This window comes from Mirounga angustirostris, unplaced genomic scaffold, assembly GCF_029215605.1.
Source record: "Mirounga angustirostris isolate CCGP_5_RB_7025 unplaced genomic scaffold, mMirAng1.0.hap1 SCAF_6, whole genome shotgun sequence".
NCBI classification, from domain to species: Eukaryota; Metazoa; Chordata; class Mammalia; order Carnivora; family Phocidae; genus Mirounga; species Mirounga angustirostris.
This window is the reverse complement of record NW_026991714.1, coordinates 138529413-138552152: the sequence shown is the minus strand read 5'-3', so window position 1 is coordinate 138552152 and position 22740 is coordinate 138529413. Positions and strand designations below refer to the sequence as shown.

General features: G+C 36.0%; 1 protein-coding gene across 2 annotated transcripts in view; it reads left to right on the top strand.

Moving 5' to 3' along the window:
* Positions 1-22740, top strand: part of CCDC186 (coiled-coil domain containing 186) — a 48361-nt gene that overhangs the window by 5266 nt on the left and 20355 nt on the right. The window contains exons 2-7 of one of the 2 annotated variants that reach the window (XM_045878880.3): positions 1789-1926; positions 4884-5576; positions 10265-10391; positions 14567-14695; positions 20140-20352; positions 21276-21395. In XM_045878880.3, the coding sequence (XP_045734836.1) occupies positions 4918-5576; positions 10265-10391; positions 14567-14695; positions 20140-20352; positions 21276-21395 (1248 nt within the window). In that variant the 5' untranslated portion in view covers positions 1789-1926; positions 4884-4917. The remainder of the gene's footprint in view (positions 1-1788; positions 1927-4883; positions 5577-10264; positions 10392-14566; positions 14696-20139; positions 20353-21275; positions 21396-22740) is intronic. The other variant, XM_045878881.3, reaches the window with a different exon arrangement.

Here is a 22740-nt window from a genome sequence, read left to right as displayed (position 1 = left end):
GAGCGAAACCAGTTCTCACTTCTCTGATACTGAAGTGTGAATTGGTCCTGTAGTACTGTGTCAGAAACAACTCTGAAAAAAAGTACTTAAACTGAGAGGAATTTTGTGACTGTTAAGTTTTAAATATAGTATTTTCCTCTAATGAGTAAGAGTTGCTAAAAAGTCAAATAACCTGTATTTTTTTTTTAACCTCAAAAAAGGAATTGATGTAATCTGTATCTTTATATGTGAGTATAGATTTGATTTGTATAAGCTTCTTTTTAAAACAATCTTGTAAACAAATGTCTAGTTTTATATCCTGTCTTTTTAAACTACTCTTAGGCTATTGGATCCTCAGTAATTTTGATGACAACTACTCCTGTCCCCCAAAGAAAAAACTTGGACACAACCAGACTGGCCCACATCTATATGGCCAGCTGGAGGCCCACAAGAGGACTCAGCTCACTGTTTTTTTCCCCCCTCTTATTACCTGGTTAATTATGGATATAATCAAACTCATTGTGGTGCCTCCCCCCCCCCCGCCCCAGTCTTTTGCAGTTACTTAATCTTTGATGATGGCTTTGTTGCATATATACACATAGATTTTCCTTAACCCATCTCCTTTTCCTTTTGTGTCCAACTAGTATTCATTTGAGCATCAGAAAACTCAGTTTGCAAGCTAAGTGGTTACCAGATGTCAATTTATGTGAAGACTTTTTCAAAGGTCAGGGGCATATTACTGATCAACAGTATAGAAAGTACTTGTCTTTTGAAGTTAAACTTAGTTTTCTTTAATTTACAAAAGGATAATATATAAAACAGTCTAAGCTGAGGTAATCATAAACACAGGCTTATTGTTTTGTTTTTGTTTTTTTTTTTAACCTAGACGAATATTCAGAATGAGACAAACTTTTATTGTTCTGCACATTACAAGTCTCAGATCATTGTATAAACCCAGTGGACCCCACCCTCATTGAGAACTGAAAAGCATTTAATATTTGCAAGAATGAATGCAAATGTAGTAGAGAATATATTTGTTGATTTATTATCATTATTGCTGGAGATTTAAGAGGTTTGATTCAGTTCAGAGTGATGTTTCTCCTTGCCAATACAGAGGTCATTTAAAAGACTGTTGAGAAGTGTCACAGGGAAGGCTGTGACTGTGTGCTTAATGAGTGTAAATGCAGTATGTTTTCATTTACATGAGAGTATTTTTGTACTTACAATGAGAAAATTTGGAGGAAGATGAGGTGTTAAAATTGGACCTTTAAGTATAATTAGGCTTTGGATAGACTGAAGAGAAGGACATTCTAGATGGGAGCAAAGCCATGGAAATGTTAATGTGCAGATTGGAGGAATCTTGAGTAGACTGGTCAGGGACTGGCAGATTATAGCGAAGTCCTAGGATTTTAGGAATGTGTTGAGAGAGAAGACTGGGAAAGTAGTATGATTGGTTTACTGAGGAATTGCAACTCTGAAGTGTAAACATAAAATGGTTTTAGTTTTTCCTTATTGGGTCTCCCATCGTACTGTGTAAAACGCCCCCATCCTTTCCACTTCCCTCTGAAATATAGTCCCCTAATAATGTACTAATTAGATGTCCCATCTTTCTGCCACTTTTGATTACTAGAGAAAATTTATTCCAGAAATTAAGACAGGTTTCAATCATTTAAAAAAAAAGCAACAAAAAACATTAATCACAAACTCCTTGTTCTACCTGAAGAAAGGTTGAAAGTGTTAATTCCCAGCTGCTTGGATTAAAGAAGAGGTAATTTGGCTCTAAAATATGTCCTTTTTTTTTTTCTCTAGCTAGCCCTTTTGGAGTTGGGGGAAGAAGACCAGCCAGTGGAAGCAGAATTCTTATTACAGGAACCTCTAAAGAGGGAAGAGATAGCCCTGGCCTCAGTCTGATTCGTGTGGTTGCATTTGGTGGAGGTCTCTGTGGAGGTAGTGTGTGGATTTTTTAGGGGCAGTGTTGTAGCTCCCTGGTCCCCTGTGCTATCGAGGGTCAGCCCACTTCATAGGGCATCTCCTGTTCCCTTTTGGCAGAGCCATTGTAGTACACACTTCAAACCCTTCTCTGAATTGGGTGACACTTGACCTGGTGCTGTCTCAAGTCACTTGCTCATTTCATGGAGTAAGATTGAGAAACCAACATTTTAAGTGTTACAGGTATGAAGTGATTACACCTGGATTGGGTTACAGGTAGGGGACAGTGGCAGTAGAAAGGAGGGTATAATTGGAGACATGAAATTGGTAAAAGAATACGAGGGCAAAGGAAGGAAGGAGTCATGACTAAGAAAAATTATACCATTGGAGCGCCTGGGTGGCTCAGTCGGTTAAGCATCTGCCTTCGGCTCAGGTCATGATCCCAGGGTCCTGGGATCAGCCCCACGTTGGGCTCTTTGCTCAGTGGGGAGCCTGCTTCTCCCTCTCCCTCTGTCTACCACTCTGCCCCACTTGTGCTCTCTCTCTGTCAAGTAAATAAATAAAATCTTAAAAAAAAAAAAGATACCATTGACAGAAATAGAAAGGATTCACTGGGAGTGCTCAATTATAGGAGCTATAATTTGCTTTGGGATTTATGCCATTTTGAGTTTGAGGTTATCATGGAACATCCATTCAAAATGTCTGTATTCAGGTGAAGATTTTCATATGGACACATAGAGTGAAGGCAAGCAGGTAATTTGTTATCTGTAACTCAAGAACACAAGACTGAAAGTAACTAATGTGGATATCAGGAGTTGTTGGTTCAAATTATCAAAATGGTTGAATTCTAGGAGGGAAAATAAAGTTGAAGAGTGAATTGAGGAGAATATGAAAGCTGGATAAAAAGATAATTCTTTACAATTGATGCTTTTCTCTTGACAAAGCATGGCACACATTCTCTAATGATAGTTTCTTCTTACTTGCTTTATGCTGGAGAGTCCTAATCCCTTTATATATTCTCATTTAAATAGATTATCTATTTTGGTCTGTTGCTATTAACATTGGTTATGATGTTTAAAACCATTTTTAGATTTCTAAATTAAGATTTCAAATTCAACACATTCACAAGTTGTATCTTAAAGTGACTTACTTTAGGGAGAACTATATAGTCTAATACCCCTATCTGAGAATTACTTTACTTTGTCCTTGATTTTGGGATACAGTGTGCTTATGAGGCCTTTTATTAACTTACTGCATTAATTTGTATTGTCTAAACCAAGACTTTAATACTAGTAGGGGCTTTGTCTTGTATATAACATAACATATGCAGCAAGATAATGATCATTTTTTTTTTTTTTAAAGATTTTATTTGAGAGAGAGAGAGAGAATGAGAGAGAGAACACGAGACAGGGGAGGGTCAGAGGGAGAAGCAGGTTCCCCGCTGAGCAGGGAGCCCGATGCAGGGCTCAATCCTGGGACTCCAGGATCATGACCTGAGCTGAAGGCAGTCGCTTAAGCAACTGAGCCACCCAGGCGCCCTGATAATGATAATTTCTATTTGGTTGTTTGGAAATATGTTATATAGATAGTAATTTGTAGTGTTAAGGTCAATGTCTATACTAGTTGATGGCCCAAAGGGAGAGAAAGCAGAGGAGGAAGTCTATATACTTCCTTTCTTAGAATTATTCTTCCCCATTTTCTGCATTCCTAGAATAATGTTCCTCAAATACTAGTTTTATTCTACCACTTCTGTACTTTAATTCAATACCCGAGAATCTATTGTGTGCTAGAAACTATAGAATAATAAAGTATACAAGTCTATCATGATTTATTGTCATAAAATTCACTTCTGCATATCATTCTGAGGATTCTGACACTCTTCTCTTACCCTTTTTCACCACCCCCCAACCAGGACTTTTATCACAGACCAATAAAAACATCTATCTTTCTATTCAAAAATTTTATATTTGTTTTATTTTCCATAAGTACACCTTCCATCTGAAATTACTTCTTTTCTAGTTTGTCAAAGCTCTGATTTGCCCCCTTTTTTATCCAACCTTATATGACACTGATAACTCATCAACCCTATAGGTGCTTTGTTGATGTGTGATGAAAGAAGATGACAAGTCTTCTTCATCAAGATTGCTGGAATATTTTATATTTATCTGTCTTAGGATAATTTTTGAAGTTGACTAATTTTCAGAAAATCGCTAAAATAGCAACCATCATAATAAACAGCATAAAAATGTATTCTAGTTGTTGAATTAATCAGTGTTTCCTTTATGAGCTGGGCAGTGCATATGGGCTCCATTTGAGTTGCACTGAACATTGTTTATTCTTGATGAGAATGTTTGGAGATACCATGGTACTTCTTGGATTTTTGCCTGGATGGAAAACAAATTCGTGTCAGGGATCTTTAACACCCAGACTTATTTTAGCTCAGCTTTAGGTGCCTGGGCTATAGATAGTTGTGTTTTTTTATTAGTTTTCCTTCTTAGTAAATTTTTATCATCATTAATGTGTTTTATAATCTTTCTCTTCTAGTGTTTCCACTGCTATCTTATTTCCCCAGTATTTTCTTACAGATTCTTGAAATGGTCTTTTCCCCCTCATGGACTGAAGAATTCTAAACAATTGAATTCTAACAACTTAAACTGTAGATATTTCATACCCAACATCTTATGGGGGTGACTAAGGAATGCCAAACTGCAGCTGAAGTGAAGTTGTGTGAATGACTTAAAGGAGGAAAGAGTAAGACTTTGTAGGACCCTACTGATAGCCGCACACTTGGATTGTCTGGCCTATTTGGTTTTTGTTCTCCCCCGCCCCCCGCCAAAGAAAGTCTTTTAAAAGAGTTACTAGTGGTAAAATCTGTGGCCTCCGTTATTCCACATCATGGAGTTTGTGCAAATACATATGAGGTCTTGGTTTAAAAAACTTTATTTTTTTAAATTTTGATGTTTTGACTTTTTTAGATGTAAAACGAAGATCAGGAACAGATTTGAAAAAATGCAGAGTGAAGTGATGTCAATCAGCATGTCAGAGACAGAGCATATAGCTTCCATTTCCCCTGATAAAAATATTGGGAAAACATTTGAATTAAAGGAAGACTTCTGCAACTCGTTTTCTGTTGATGAAAGCAGCAGCTTAGAAAATGAGTCTAAACTGTCGTCATTAAACTCTGATAAAACGTCATGTCAGCCTAATGAACATAATCAAATTGAAGCACAGGAAAATTGTATTCAGGATCATGGTGGAGGTGAGGATTCTTGTGCTAAAACAGACGTATGCCCAGAAAATTCTGAACAAGTAGGTAATTTTCCTGGTGGAGATTTGACAAAGCAAATTGCAAAAACAAATGAAACGGAACAGACAGTAACACAAATATTGGCGGAATTAAGGTCATCTACATTTACAGAAGCAGCGAATCAAAAGACTTATTCAGAAAGTCCCTACGATACAGACTGCACCAAAAAACTTATTTCAAAAATAAAGAACGTTTCAGCGTCAGAGGATTTGTTGGAAGAAATAGAATCTGAGCTCTTATCTACAGAGTTTGTGGAAGAACACCGAGTACCAAATGGAATGAATAAGGGAGAACATGCATTAGTTATGTTTGAAAAGTGTGTACAAGAGAAGTATTTACAGCAAGAGCACACCATAAAGAAGTAAGTTTTTAATTTTGGGGGATTTTCTCCCCCTGCTGGGATTAAAGATTGAATTCTTTAAAGAAAGGTATCATCTTGTCCATTCTTAATTCCACAATAGACATGCCTGTTGTAGTTGATCAACAAATAATGTATTTACTGAATAATTGAGCAAATGTCAAGTTTGTCTAGTTATTTAATATATGCCTAAAAGAATAAATACTAATGTGAGTTCATTAAAGATCTAGAAATATTTATAAAGACAACTCAAGTTTTTCAGTTTTGAAAGAATGTAGAGCATAATATTGTCAAAACTATGAGAAATTCAGAAGAAAATGAGAAGTCTTACAATTCAAAAAGATTTTCTTAAAATTTCCATTGTAAATTCATTGGTTTTAAAAATTAAAATTTAGAGAAGAGTTGGTTATCAGTAATTAAGAACACATTTTTAGACTTCCCTTGGATTTTTGAAGTTAATTTCTATATTGATAGTTTTATTTTATCCTTTTCTAATGGTATTATATCATCCTGTATTTTTATTCTAGATTTTTATATCTAAGTGTTGCAAATGTTTAGGTAGTCTTTTTTTTAAGATTTTATTTATTATTAGAGAGAGCTTGAGCAGGGAGGAGAGGGAGAAACAGGCTCCCCGCTGAGCAGGGAGCAGATCCTAGGACCCCAGGATCATGACCTGAGCCAAAGGCAGACATTTAACTGAGCCACCCAGGTGCCCCTAGGTAGTTTTTTATAACGTTTAAGAAAGGAAAATAAAACATGCTAGCCTTCACTAAAATACAGACTGATTCTCTTTTTTTTAAATGATACTTAAAAAAAAATTTGGAATGGGAGGTATGTATGTAGAGAAAGCGGAGGAGGAAGTCTCTATACTAGAGGAGGGTGACAGAAGAAAATATACCATAATCCAACTATTGCTAGATATGTAACTGGCTTTTTTTTTTTTTTAAGATTTTATTTATTTGAGACAGAGAGGGAGAGATAGAGAGCACAAGCAGGGGGAGAGGCAGGCAGAGGGAGAGGGAGAAGCAGGCTCGTCGTTGAGCAGGGAGCCTGATGCGGGACTCCATCGCAGGACCCTGGGATCATGACGTGAGCCAAAGACAGTTGCTTAACCAACTGAGCCACCGAGGCGCCCCTGTAACTGGCTTTTTTTTTTTTAAGATTTTATTATTTGAGACAGAGAGAATGAGAGACAGAGAACATGAGAGGGAGGAGGGTCAGAGGGAGAAGCAGACTCCCCGCCGAGCAGGGAGCCCGATGCGGGACTCGATCCCGGGACTCCAGGATCATGACCTGAGCCGAAGGCAGTCGCTTAGCCAACTGAGCCACCCAGGCGCCCTGTAACTGGCTTTTAATGATCTCCTTGCTTCTAGTGTTTACTCTTCTAGATTTTCTTACTCAGTGAATCAGTCTTCCCCAAACCAGCTTACCCTTCATTGGTTTATCCAGTGAACTTTAATCTCTTAAGCATCCAGAACTCTTCCTTTTTTCTATTTTTTGTTTTTATTTTAGATTGTGACAAAATACACATAAAATTTACCGTCTTAACTGTTTTTAAGTGTGCAATTCAGTAGTGTTAGGTTTATTCACATTTTTGTGCAACCAATCTGCATAGCTTTTTCATCTTGCAAATCTGAAACTCCCTACCCATTAAACAACTACCTATTCCCCTGCCATCAGCCCCTGACAACCACTGTTTTACTTTCTTTTTCTAAAGTTTCCTCTTGTTACTTTATATAAAAGTGCAATCATAGTATTTGTCTTTTTGCAACTGGTTTATTTCACTTAGCAGATGTCCTCAAGGGTTATCCATGTTGTAGCATCTATCAGAAATGCCTTTTTAAGGGTGAATAACATTTTATTGTATGTATATACCATATTTTGCTTTTTCATTCATCTGTCAATGGACGTTTGGGTTGCTTCCACATTTTGACTATTAATAATACTGTGAACATGAGTGTACAAATATCTCTTGAGACTCAAAGCCCTTAATACTACTCCAAAATTAATGGCTGCTACTTTTATTCATATCCTTGCTGGAATGCTGCTATTATGAATGAACTATGTGATTTTGAACTTAGACCATTAGTGCTTTTACCACTTTGGTTTTTTAGGGTAACTTCCTCATTTTCCTATCTGTACCTGTTCTTTCAGAACTTTTTTTTTTTTTTTTTGAGATTGTCCTTGATGCCTCTTCCCACTTATCTTAGATCTGGACTCATCACTTTAATGCCTCTCTTGTAAATTGTAAGATGTTATACATTAAATAATAGCAAATACTTATATGCTGTTAATTATGTGCCAGGCACTTTATATATATTCATGGTATCAGAACAGTCCTCTATGGTATGAACTATTACTCCCCATTTTACAGATGAGGTACCTAAAGCACAGAGAGATTAAGGAACTTGCTCAAGGTCACATGCTAGTAAATGCCTCAGTTAAAATCTGAGCCTAGTTAGTCTGGCTTCAGAAGGTTTTTCAATGTGGTTATCTGAAATGAACTAGTTAGAAGTTGTTAACATTATCTAAAAATATTAGGAATACAATAGAAAATTCTTTTTTGCCCCATCCTGTCAGAACTGTGGCAGCATGGTAGACTGGGGTAAGCACAGTTTTGGTCAGAAGCCTGCAGCTGGAAGATTCCCACTTGCACTTGCAAATTCTGATTTGTTCATATCAACCTCTCTAAATCAAAATTTGTCATCTCTGTGAAGGGGACGATACCTGACGGAATTGTTTTATAGACATTAAGGCGTTATAAAAATATTAGATACTATTTTAAATAAGTTAATCTTTTGTTATACACATAATAGCATAATTGTGACTCAGGTTAGCTCTAGAACACTAGTATTTTTTTTCTTTTGCCTTCATTTAATATTCTATAAAGAAAACTGCCTTTCAGTTCCTTTGGCTTAAATTTTCACGAATGCATCTATTTCCAGTTGTCTTTGTATATACATCCATTGCTCTATTTTCTAACAGTGAGTTGTCCAAGGTCCCAACCGGAATTCTTAATTAAGAACCGTTAGTTGTGCATTGGATGTGACAGTTTGAGGGCTTGCTGCCTCTCTAAATTGCTTACTTGTGAACTCTACAGCTAGGATTCTTATGCTGCAGGTAGTTTTCTGCAACAACTTGAGTGTCCACCGAATCAAATAATCTAAGTTAAACCACTGTGCCAAAAAGACTTGAATAAACTTGCATGCTGCATTTTTCTCCTTCCCAAACATTTGCATGATTTGCTTCCTCGCTGTGGTCCTGTGTTCCTCAGAGAGGCCCACCCTGACTACCTTATCTAAATGCACTGCTCAAGGGGCACCTGGGTGGCTCAGTCGCTTGAGCACCTGACTTTGGCTCCTGGTGATCTCAGGGTGGTAAGGTCTAGCCCATTGTCGGGCTCTGTGCTCAATGGGGAGTCAGCTGGAGATTCTCTCCCTCTGCGTGCGCCCCCCCCCCCCGACCATGCTCGCACATGCTCTCTCTCTCTCAAATAAATAAATCTTCTAAAAAAATAAAATCACTGCTCAAGTCACTGTCTTCTTGCCGTCCTTTAGTTTTCTTAACAGGACATGATTACTGCCTGATACTTTATTATGTTTATTTTCATTTTTTCCCTTTGAATGTAAACACCATGAGGGCGGGGATGGTTTGCTGACATACTTCAACACACAGAAGAGTATACGTACATAGTAGGTACCCAGTAAGCATTTGTCTGTGATCTTCAAAGTAGGAGAAAGGCCTAGGCTATGGAACTAGACCTGGGTCTAAATCTCAGTTCAACCACTTACTAACTGTGTGACCTGGAACAAGTGCTGGGCTTCAAGTTTTTGTGTTTTTTTTTAAATTCATAAAACAGATAATTTCACAGACTTACTAATTTCATAAACCTGAATATTAAATAATGCACTTAAACTTAGTAAATATTGTGAAGTAAGTGTTAAGTAATAGTTATTGCTATTAGTAATCCCAAAATATTAGCTGTTAACCTTGTTAGGTGTCATATTTTATAGTTCTGAAGACTTCACAGGTAATTTTTAAGGCTTTATTTGTATTTTTCTAGGGGACTCAAAATGAAATTTCTGCTTGAACTTTTATATTTTGTTTTATATATTTTTTAAATTTCTTCTGTAACTATTATTAGAATATCATTGAAATATTCTTAAAATCTAAAGCAAGATTTTTTACCCTCAGCATTGTTGACATTTGGGGGCATATCATTCTTTGGTGGTGGTGGGACTGTACTGTGCATTGTAAAATGTTTAGCAACATCCCTGACCTCCACCCAAAAGAATCCAGTAGCAAGCCCCACCCCTGTTGTGGCAACTGAAAATGTCTCCAGGCAAATGCCTGGAAGGGCTTTGCCTCAGATTGAGAAAACACTGGTCTGGAGGAGTTCAAATACTGAAGGGATGACGTACATAGCTGAGATACCCAAAGTGGTAAACTTAAAAAAGAGTGTGATTTTCTTTATCTGATTATATTTCACTTAATTTTAAATATACAGATTCCTAGGAAGAAGTTAATAGCCTGACTGCCAGAGAATGTTTTATAAATCATAATATATCATTACAAAAGGACTACTTAGGAATGTTGATATATTGATCATAAGTATCTATAATCTGCAAACATCCTATTTCACATCTCCGTTTTTAATTATGTTTTACTTATACTGCTCTTTTTATATTTAGGTTAATTAAAGAAAATAAGAAGCATCAGGAGCTCATCTTAGACATTTGTTCAGAAAAAGACAATTTAAGAGAAGAACTAAAAAAAAGAACAGAAACAGAGAAGCAGCATATGAGTACAATTAAACAGGTAAAAAGACAAAAATCTTTAAACACTATACTTCAATTTGTAAAATAAACACATTCCTGAAAATTTGTGTATAAATTGAAGTTCTGTAAGCTAAATTGTATTTTAATTGCAGAGGATTGCTTGGTATGTAAAGCATTCTTTTTTATGAAATGGGAATCATAGCCTGATTTTTTTCTCTTATGTAAATTTGTATTTTTCTAGGATATGTGATATATATGATATATATATTCTATATATAATAGAAATCTGAGGAAAAAAGATTTGATTTGGCAGTCAGACTTTCTACCACTTAAAAGAAGAAGCAACATATACCTTAAAGTTTATATCTAGCATTAGAATATTTCTAAGCTTATCGTTTAAGGTGATTCCATTCTCAGTCTTATTGTGTACTACACTGGAAGACTGGCTCTCCTGCTTCAGATTTTATCTGGCTAGCTGGCTTCCCCAGTTTGTCTTTCCTCATTTTCTTTCCTTTTAAAATTTTTTAAACATGAACTCTGATATATAGATCAACAAAGTGAATATTCAGACTAGTGGCAAAGCTGAGCTGCTCTTTATCTTTCTGAGCTGCTTTTTTTCTTCTGTGGATAGGATTAGAAGCATTTTAGCCTTAAAAGTCCTTCCTTTTGTCTCATCCTTCACCAAAAACTATATAATGAAAAAAAACAACACAATAAATAATTGATAATAAAAAATTAAACCAAGTTTCACTTGCTTATGTGTTGGTATACTTAATTCACCATTACATGGTTGGAGGGTGATTGTATTTGTAAATTTTATGTAATCCTGATTTTTACGTGCTTTAGAGCTATACCACAGTAAACCAAACTTAGAATTTTAAAATGTGAGGGAAGCTTAATAATGGATGGAAGACACATTTGGGTAGACAGGTTATTGCTGGTGACCAGAAACTTCAGACTGAATACATGGGAGAGAATCACGGCTGTTCTTTTCATAAGCTTGTTAGTGGTTGTGCCTTTATTAAGGAGAAAATTGGATTCTTCTTTCTTTTGCTAGCCAGTATAGCAGGATTTTTTTTTCTTAGTTTTATCTCTAGATCTCCACCTTTCAATATGGCAGCCACTAGCCACATAAAGCCTTTGAGCACTTGAAAGGTGGCTAGTCCAAATTAAGAAACGCTGTAGGTATGAAGTACTTAATTTTGAAGACTTGGTTTAAAGTAAAATCTGTCAGTTTTTCAAGTTGATTATCAAAGTGATAATATTTTGGATATATTAAGTTTAATATTCATTTCACATTTTGCTTCTTAAAATGTGCCTACTAGAAAATATAAATTATACATATGGCTTGTATTCTATTGGACTGTGTCACTCTAGGTAATTTTGTTATAAGGAAAATACGCATATTCTATAAGCTAACATTTAGGGTTTTTTTCAACAGCTTTATTGAGATAGTTTAAATACCATGCAATTCACCCATTTCAAAGTGTACTGTTTAATGGTTTTTAGTTGTACAACCTTTACCACAATCTTAGAATACTTTATCACCACCCCGCACCCCCGCAGTGAAACCCCATATCCATTAGTAGTCAGTCCTTAGGATTTTATGTATACAAGATCATGTCATCTGCAAATAGAGAGTTTTACTTATTCCTTTCCAATCCAAGTGCATTTTATTTCATTTCTTATCTAATTGCCTGGTCTGGACCCTCCAATATGGTGTTGAATAAAAGTGGCAAGAATGGATATCCTTCTCTTGTTCGTGATCTTAGGGAAAAAGCATTCAGCCTATCACCATTAAGTTATAATGCTACCTGTGGGTTTTTCACAGATGCTCTTTATCAGGTTGAAGAAGTACCTATTTATTCCTACTTTGTGTTTTTATCATGAAAGAGTTGAAATGCTTTTTCTGCATTTATCAAAGTGATGGTGTGTTTTTGTTCTGTTGATATGGTGCATTACACTAAATGATTTCTGGATGTTATGCTGGCTTTGCATTGCTAGGATAAATAGCTTTGGGTCATGGTGTATAATTCTTTTTATATATTGCGGGATTGTTTTGCTAGTACTATAATTTCCATTGATCAAGACTTTGTCTATATTCATGAGAGATATGGTCTTACAGCTCTTTTTCTTGTGATTTCTTGGTTTTGGTGTCAGGGTAATACCCCATAGAATGAGTTGGGAAGTGTTTCTTCTTTTTTGGGGAAGAGTTTGTGAAAAATTGATTTGGTATTAATTCAAGGCACCTGGCTGCCTCAGTAGCATGTGACTCTTGATCTTGGGGTCATGAGTTTGAGCCCCATGTTGGGTATAGAGATTTCTTAAAAATAATGTCTTAAAAAAAGAATTGAGGGGCGCCTGGGTGGCTCAGTTGTTAAGAGTCTGCCTTCGGCTCAGGTCATGATCCTGGGGTCCTGGGATCGAGCCCCACGTCGGGCTCCCTGCTCAGCGGGAAGCCTGCTTCTCCCTCTCCCACTCCCCCTGCTTGTGTTCCCTCTCTCGCTGTGTGTCTCTGTCAAATAAATAAATAAAATCTTTAAAAAAAAAAAAAGAATTGGTATTCTTTAAATGCGTGATAGAATTTATCTGTGTAGTCTCCTGAGCTTGAATATTTCTTGGTAGGTTTTTGTTTATTTTTTTTACTAATTAAATCTCTTTACTTATAGGTCTACTCAGATTTTCTGTCTCTTCTTGAGCTAGTTTGGGTAGTTTGTATCTTTCTAGGAATTGTCCTCTTATTTCATCCATGTTAAAATGACCAATTTTTTTATTTCTGTAAGGTCAGTATGTCCCTCTTTTATTTCCATTCTAGTAATTTGAGTCTCCCCCCACCCTCTTTTTTACCTAAAGGTTTGTCAATTTTGTTAATCTTTTCAGAGAACCATTTTGTTGAATTCTCTGTTTTTTCTATTTTCTATTTAATTTTCATTCTAATACTTATTATTTCCTTCTTCTTGCCAGCTTTAGGTTTAGTTTGCTTTTTCTTTTTACAGTGTCTTAAAATGAAAGTTTGGGTTATTGATTTGAGAGCTTTCTTCTTTTTTAATATAGGTGTTTATAGCTATAAATTTCCCTCTAAGCACTGCTTTAGATATATCCCCTAAGTTTTGGTATATTGTATCTTTATATTTCTAATTTCTTCATATTTTCTAACTTTCCTTGTGATTTCTCCCATTGGTTATTGAATTTGTTGTTTAATGTTTACATATTTGTGAATTTCTGATATTTCTTGCTGCTACTGATTCTAGTTTCATTTCCTTATGGTTGAAGAACATACTTTATAAGATTTCAATCTTTTAAGTTTATTGAGGTTTATTTTATGACCTAGCATATATTCAGTCCTAGAGAACATTCCATGTGCACTTGATGAGCATATGTATTATTCTCCAGTTGTTGGGTGGAATGCTGTATAGATGTGTTAGATCCAGTTGTTTTATAGTTTTGCTCATGTCTCCTATTTCCTTGTTAATCTTCTATCTAATTCTGTCCATTATTGAAAGGTATTGAAGTCTCCCAACTATGAATTGCCTCCTTCATTTCTGTCAGTTTTTGGTTCATGTATTTTCGTGCTATGTTATTAGGTGCATATATATTTAGAATTATTATAGATTGACCATTTAATTATTATGAAATATTCCTCTCTGGTAACATTATTTTGTAGTTTATTTTGTATATTAGTATAGCCACTCCTGTTTTCTTATGGTTGTTATTTGCTTGCAGTGTCTTTTTCCATCCTTTTTCTTACAGTCTATATTGTTGGATCTTGTGTTTTTACTCCAGTCTGACGATCTCTGCTTTTGATATGATTATTTAATACAATCTCATTTAATGTTATTGACAGTAGATTTATGTCTGCCATTCTTTTCTACGTCTCATGTTTGTTTTGTTCCTCTATCCCTCCCTCACTGCTTTCTTTTGCATTAAGTAAATAGTATTTAAATTTCTTTCATATTTTCACTATATTTTTTTGAGTTATTTCCTTAGTGATTGTTCTAGAGCTTACCATATACATCTTATCAGAATCTGCATCAGCTTTATACTACCTTAATTCTAATGAGATTTAGAAACATTGTTAACATTTACTTTTGATTTCTGTTTGAAGTATATTCATTACATTCTCTATGTTCCCTTTCATTGTTTATATTTATTTGAAGTGTTGGTGGTCTGTTTGGTATAGCTATAAAAATAATCTGGAAATAATTTTCTTTACAGTTAGAATCAAGAATAGAAGAACTCAGTAAAGAAGTTAAAACTTCCAAAGATAAACTAGTAGCTCAAGACATTGCAGCTAAAAATGCAGTTCAGCAGTTGCATAAAGAGATGGCCCATCGAATGGAACAGGTATTTTTCAAATCATTATCATTATTAACTTTATATTCTGGTGACTTTCTTGTTTAATATAAACTAATCTGTTAGACTGTTTTGCATATCAGTGGTATCTTAAGAATAGGTAATTATCTTTTTTAAAAATGCTAAAGCAATACATAAATACATGCTAACTACAAAAACATTTTTAGTAAATTAAGGAAGTATACAGGGGCATCTGGGTGGCTCAGTGGGTTAAGCGTCTGCCTTCAGCTCAGGTCATGATCCCAGGGTCCTGGGATTGAGCCCCACATCGGGCTCTCTGCTCAGCGGAGAGCCTGCTTCTGCCTCTCCCTCTGCTGCTCCCCCTGGTTGTGTGTGCGCACGCTTTCTCTTTCTCTGTCAAAATAAATACACAAAATCTTTAAAAAATAAAAATAAATAAAGGAAGTATACAGAACAAAAAGTGAAAATCCTCCTTCATTTGTACTTCTCTCTCCCTGCTCCCAAATCCCTGGTATTCCATTCCTTGTTCCAAGGCTAATTATTGATAATTTTGGTTATGTATTTTACCACATATACACGTATAAATCACACAGGCTTATGTGTATGTATTCATATACTTATTTCTCCTACTTGATTGAAATCTTACTGTGCATCTTTTTGGGGTTTTTTTCCTACTTAATACACCTTGATCATCTTTTTGAGTTGGTATATATGGAGTTCAGAAGAGATCATTTTAAGCATTGTATTATTATTACCGGACTCTTTTTTTTTTTTTTTTAATTGGGACAGAGCTGCATGTGGGCGCACTAGCTGGGGGTGGGGGGTCGTGTGTAGCACAGAGGGGAGAAGCAGACTCCCAGCTGAGCGGGGAGCCCGAGGCTATTGGCCCAATCACAGGACCGATGTCATGACCTGAGCCAAAGGCAGATGCTCAACCAACTGAGCCACCCAAGCTCCCCTGAGCTCCTTAAGTATGGAATCTTAGTCATCTTCATTTCCTAGCACCATGCCTAACTGTTGGCCCTTATGGTGAGTTGAATCAGGAAGTATTAACTGACTGCTAACACTGTTAGTGAGATGGATCCTGTCCTTTCTACCTTGAAGCTACTATCATAGGTAGCTTTCTGGAAGAACTTTAGGAAACAGATGATCCTCATGAGACCTTTACTTCTTTGATTCTTTTCAACATGATCATTTAAAACCTATGCTATTCCCAAACTTTTTGTACTAATTGAAGAGAAAGAGGATGAAACCTTAAGACGTCAGTTTTAGTAGACTCAAAAATAGCTGATGATTAGAACCATCTGGTAAGCTTTTTAAACAATATATTTTTTGGAGTTTATTATATTTTAGAATAAAAACAAAATAATAGTTGGATATATACAATAACTCACAGAGTAAAAAATGAGTCTTCTTCCAAACCTTTTCTTCCATTTTTCCCTTTCCCAGAAGTAACCATTGATGCAAGTTTCCTGTGTATTCTTCCCAAAATGTTTGTTGCACAGACAAGCATGTATGTATTCCTGGGACTTCCTCCTCCCATTCCACTCCTTTTTAATAAATGGCAACATGTTGCATTCACTACTATGTTACTGTTCCCTTTATATAGATGAAGAATCTAGGTGAAGTTATTAATAATAGCTAATATATTGAGATTTACCTATGTGCCAGGCCATGTTTAAAAAACACTTTACAATTTATTTAATCTTCACAATGACGCTAAGAGGTGGGTATTATTATGTAGATTTTGGAGATTATTTCATTTAAATATTTCTACACCTGCTTCATTCCTTTTTACCCCTAACTTTTCTTCTCAATTTTTTGAGAGTTTTCAAGCCTGTAAAAAGGTAAAAGAATAGTAAAATGAACACTAGTTTATCCTTCACATAGAGTCACCAAACCTGGTAAATTTTACTTAGGAATAGATTCCCAACATGAGTGTGCACTTGCACACATACGCGTGCACACACAGTACATTCCCCAGTTTAATTTTATAGCTTGAGATTTTTCCATTTCTTGGACTAGATAGGTGGAATGAATTTGAACCTCAAGCTTACAAGAGGGTGGTAGACTTATAAATTCTCAGGGACTTTACAGCATGTTCCTTTTATCCCCCACATGACCTGGTATTGGGAAATGTCTACAGGGCAATGAAGAGTTCAGGCTTAGCATACCATTCTGGATTCCTGCTTCCTCTTAGCTTCTTTGGCCCTGGGGAGTTTCTCATACTTTCTTGTGAGCTCAACTGTTTATTAAAAGGATATTTGTGGGGTGTCTGGGTGGCTCAGTTGGTTGAGTGTCCGACTGTTGGTTTCAGCTCAGGTTGTGGTCTCAGGGACATGGGATTGTGGGATGGAGCCCCGAGTGGGCTTCAGGCTCAGTGGGGAGTCTGCTTCTCTCCCTGTCCATCTGCCCCTCCTCCCCCGCACGTGCATGTGTGTGCAGGCGTGCGCGCACTCTCTCTCTCTCTAATAAATAAATCTTTAAAAAATAAAAGGGTGTTTGTTGTATTTCATCTAAAACTTTTGGTGTTTTGAATGGGGATAGTTTATCTGCCATATTTCAAGAAGCAGAACTTCTTACATTTTATCTTAATTTTAACTAGCTGTTGAATCTTACTGATTATCTTATTCATGCTTGCTTTATGTTCATCCAAGTCAACGATAAACATCTTAAACTGGTCAAATCCGAAGACTTACCGGCTCTTCTTCCTTTATCTGTACAGTAGATGGACTTTTTATGGAAGCTTAAGTAGTAGTTACTTTATCATCTTGTCTAATACTCCCAGGAGTTCTGGGAAGCAGGTGCTGCCGTGGTCTGGGTTGAGACCTAGAAAAGTGAACTTTTAGCACCCTAGGTGTTATGCCTTTGCAGCTGATTCATGGATGACTAGGTAACAGGACATCCCTGCTATAGTCAAGAACCTTGTAATAGTTTATCTATTTTAATTGTCTCTCTTCTGGTTTTTCTGCTTCTCATCTCTCAATTTCAGTGAAGCTTCCATCCTGCCACCAGTTATCTTACTAAAACAGACATTTAATAAAAGGTTCCAATTTGGGGCGCCTGGGTGGCTCAGTTGGTTAAGCGACTGCCTTCGGCTAGGTCGTGATCCTGGAGTCCCTGGATCGAGTCCCACATCGGGCTCCCTGCTCAGCGGGGAGTCTGCTTCTCCCTCTGACCCTCCCCCCTCTCATGTGCTCTCTCTCATTCTCTCTCTCTCAAATAAATAAATAAATAAATTAAAAAAAGTTCCAATTTGTAAATCTTTTGGGTTCCCATTGCCTATAGGATAAAATCTCAACTCATTAGCATGATAAGAGAAGCCTTTCTTTGTTTGAAGATTTGATCTCTACCAGTCTACTTCTTAACTACTTACTCACCAGTCCAACCAACACACCAAATAATAAATCCTACAAAATGTCTTGGTATCCTCCAAAAAATCATGCTATTTTATATCTTTAGGCATTTGCACATTTCTTTATATATTATATGTATATATGTTGTTAATGTGATGTTGTATAAATGTTTTGTTTGTATGTTGATCATACTAGGTAGTGAGCTCTTCTGGGACAGAAGCCACAACTTATTCTTCGTGTTTCTAAAATCCAGTATGTTGTCTAAGCATGAGCTTATGAAACCTGACTTCTTTTTAAGTTGACATTACCATTAATTACCTTTTTTAAGGACAGTTATTCAACTCTCTAAAAAATATAGCTAATTCTGTTAACCAGTTCAGTACAATTTTCTCAGTCCTTGTCCACAATTACATTGTGAAATCCTCAAGGATCTCTGACCTTCCTATTCCAATGTTTCCCTTAATTTCTCTTGAAAATTAGCAGGCTATTTCAGTGAGGAAAAAAAGTCCCAATTGTACAATTTTAAAAAATATTTGTATGTATAGTATTCTGAGTGTCAACTAGATGTGCTTATCACCTGTACCAGAACTTCATGAAACATTCTTTGTCAGTTACTTTTCATCAGAGTTGGGAGCTTTTCCTACATTATCTTGACATTATACCGTCTTCGGGGTGCCTGGATGGCTCAGTCGTTAAGCACCTGCCTTCGGCTCAGGTCATGATCCCAGGGTCCTGGGATCGAGCCCTGCATCGGGCTCTCTGCTCTGCGGGAAGCCTTCTTCTCCCTTTCCCACTCCCCCTGCTTGTGTTCCTGCTCTGGCTATCTCTTTGTCAAATAAATAAAATTAAAAAAAAAAACAAAAACAAAAAACCCCACATTATACCGTCTTCAATTCAGTTATAGTATTAGTTGACATTTACCACTAGATACCATTGAAAATCCCTAAAGTTTAAGGTTCCATCTTTTATAACATAAGTATGTGCTCCATCATATTTGCAAATTGTGAATTTAAATGTACTTAAATGAAGGGTTATCTGTAAAAGTTTCATTGCATAAAACTTCAGAATATGGAGTACCAGCTTATATTAATAATTTTAAGAGTGTATAGATGTTACACTTAGTCCAATAAGGTATTTTTTATTAAGTGAAATACTTTATTTTTTCTTTTTTAAAGATTTTATTTATTTGAGAGCGAGCAACGAGCGGGGGGAGGGGCAGAGGGAGAGGGAAAAGCAGATCCCCTGATGAGCAGGGAGCCTTGCCTACAGGCTCAATCCCTGGGCCCTGAGATCATGACCTGACCCTTAACTGACTGAGCCACCCAGGCACCCCATTAAATGAAATACTTTAGAAAGCTTTTCATATACAGGAAATCAAATGATTAATTAGCATATGGTTACTTACTTTTTGCAAGGGAGCTAAGATTTTTAGATTTTAGGAATTGTCAGCCATACAGTCAGGGTCCTGGCAGAAAACAGAAACTGCTGATTTGAAAATTTAATAAAAGGACTCTTTACAAAAGGTATAGACAACATTTAGGAGGCTCAAAGGGAAAATGCAGGGTCCTGGGGTGCTTGAGCTAAAGGAATAAGGAGAGGGAACAGGTAGTGCTACTGGGAGGGGCTAATCGTATAGTGAGGGCGCCTGACTTGAGCATTGGCCTTCAGCCACCCTGTTGTGATTCTGGAGGAGCCAGATCTCACTCTTGGCCTATACTTCTGATCTGCCTAGTGCCGCCTTTTGGCTGGAAGTTCGGAGCACAAGGAAACTTGTTGATATGGTCCATGATAGTCATCTTCCCAAAGCAAAGGGTGGGATAGGAAAGGGTGGAAAGTGGATCTGGAGGAGTAAACAGAAAGCGGCAGCTATGTCAGCCGAAGTTAAAAAAAAAAAAAGGGGTAAACACAAGTATTAGTGATACTAATTTTGTTTACTGTATCATTTTTCTATAATTTTGAATTTTTCCTTTCATTAAAAAATTTCATGACACAGGTCCTGGGAATGTATAAAAACCAAAAAATACATTGGTAATATTATGGAAAATTATTATTTATTTAGATTTATTTTGGTTTTGATTTGAAAAAAAATTTTTATTAATGCTGGATATTTTTCCAAAGGCCAACAAAAAATGTGAAGAGGCACGCCAGGAAAAAGAAGCAATGGTAATGAAGTATGTAAGAGGTGAGAAGGAATCTTTAGATCTTCGAAAGGAAAAAGAGATACTTGAAAGAAAACTCAGAGATGCGAATAAAGAATCTGAGAAAAACACTAATAAAATTAAGCAGCTTTCTCAGGAGAAAGGACGGTTGCACCAGCTGTATGAGACAAAGGTATAACTTGTGGTGGTATACTTTAGTTGAAATTTATTCTTTTTGCTTTTCCTTATCTAATCAAATACTGATAACTTAATGTGGTTAAAGTCACTATTTAACATAAAGTTGTTTTTATTAGTTTACCTTCTAAGAACGTGAATGCTTTAGTAACTTTAGTATCTCACTACCTGTTGGCAAAAAGTTTTTGCTGGGAAAAAAATGAGATATTGACACATGTTTATTAAATAACTTTTTCTTGATAGATTTTTTTAAAACCTTATAATATCTATATGTTGAAGAAATGAGTTCCTGCTCCAAAAGAACATTTTATTTTGGTAAAATACATACATAGTAGGATCAAGATGTGAATAGTTTCTCAGCAAGAACTATGTAATTTGACTGGAATCTTATGTAACACTTATTTATCATGGAATAGAATTTATATTTTTCTTGTAGAAAAACATGTTCTTTTTAGATGCTGCTCAAAGAAATTTAATTACTGAGCTATTCCGAGTCCTTGCTGTTAACTAGCAGCCTTATGGCATGGTCTTATTTCTAGTCAGTCATCATTTCTTGATAATGAATGTTATTTTTTTTAATTAACTTTTAGTTCAGGAATGTTGTCATTGTTCTCAGGAATTCTGGAAAAAATTAATTTTTATTTCACCTTAATGCCAGCCAGTTGAGAAGAATCATAGAGATGTACTTGCAACATATCCAGTTGTTTGAAATATGTTAGTCATCTTATGTCTATTGATTGGATTTAGGATTTTGCTACTCTCTTACCATTTGAACTTTGAATTAGGTTTATGTAGGTCATAATATGCTAACCTCTGAAATATAGTGTTATTAAATTGATTATTTTGAGGAGGTATAAAAGATATACAAATAATTGGTTGATTGTTTAAATGAAAAAATATGACCTAGTGATATTGTTTTAGGAAAGTGAAACTACTAGACTCACCAGAGAAATTGACAAATTAAAGGAAGATATCAACTCTCATGTCATTAAAGTAAAATGGGCACAAAACAAATTAAAAGCAGAAATGGATTCACACAAGGTAAGTACTATAATGCAGTGGAAAAATTATTAGAATCAGTTTTAAGAGCAGATGCAGGGGCACTTGGGTGGCTCAGTCAGTTAAGTGACTGACTCTTGGTTTCAGTTCAGGTCGTGATCCTCAGGGTCATGAGGTAGGGCCCGACGTCGGGCTCTTTGCTTAGCATGAAGTCTGCTTGGGACTCTCTCTCCCTCTCCCTCTGCCCCATCCCCTTGCGTGTGTGCATGTGTGTGCGCACTCACGCTGTCTCTAAAATAAATCTTAAAAAAAAAAAAACAAATGCAGTAAAGTTAATGAGGCATAAAGCTTAATTCAGTGACTTCTGTGGGATAGGTTGAGCCTGAATATTTGGTGATTGTGAAAAGATATTTCCTTGTGTGATTTACATAATAAATTAGAATGTTAAATTTTATAAATTGTAAAAAATATCGTTCATTGTTTACAGCTCCAAAATTGACTTTGTACTTCAAGCATTTCTTGGTATCTATATATTACACATTGTCAGAAATTTGGGGGAAAGAGGGGTAGTACGCAAATTTAGAGAGCCAGGGAAAGTGTCACTGAGATGACAGATGGTTAAAGACCTGAAAGAAGGAGGGCAGAGTACCACAGAAGAGAAAGATTTGGAGATCTGCAGTGTGTTCCCTTCAATTCTTCATTTAGCTCACTACTTACTGATCAGTATATGTGTATGAGAAAGTTAGAGGTGGAGAAAGAACTATCAGAAAGGAGTAGGGACAACAGTTCCTAGGGCTCACAGAGGGCTAGTAGGAACTGTTCATGTTTCCCCCAGCCAAGAGAAAGCCCTCTTAACATAATAGGGCATCTGGTGGCCTTCAGAAGTGTGTTGCTTCAGCAGTGAGGACTAATTAGCCTGAGACTACAGTCTGTTAGGGACCCATCTTAGAAAGCTTTGAAAGAAAGCCTCAGATCAAATTGTATCAAATAATGATGTCCCAGAAGAAAGCCCAAAATATTCAAGTGAGTTAAAAAATCTCCAGGACCTAAGAACATAACACAATGTCTGGTATCCAATAAAAAATTATCAAACATGCAAAGAAGCAGGAAAATATAGCCTATAATGAGAAGAAAAGAAAAATCAATTGATAGAAACAAAGGCAGAAATGACATAGATGAAAGAAGTCGGTAAGGATGTTAAAACAGTTATTATAAAATATATTCCATATATTCAAGAAGATAGATTAAAAGTGTGAATACATTAAGGAAAAACCTAAAAGATTGTAAAAAAAGCTGAATTGATACAATGTCTGAGATGAAAAATACAGTTGATAGAATTAACAGAAGATTAGATGCTACAGAAGATAAGATTAGTGAACTTGAAAAA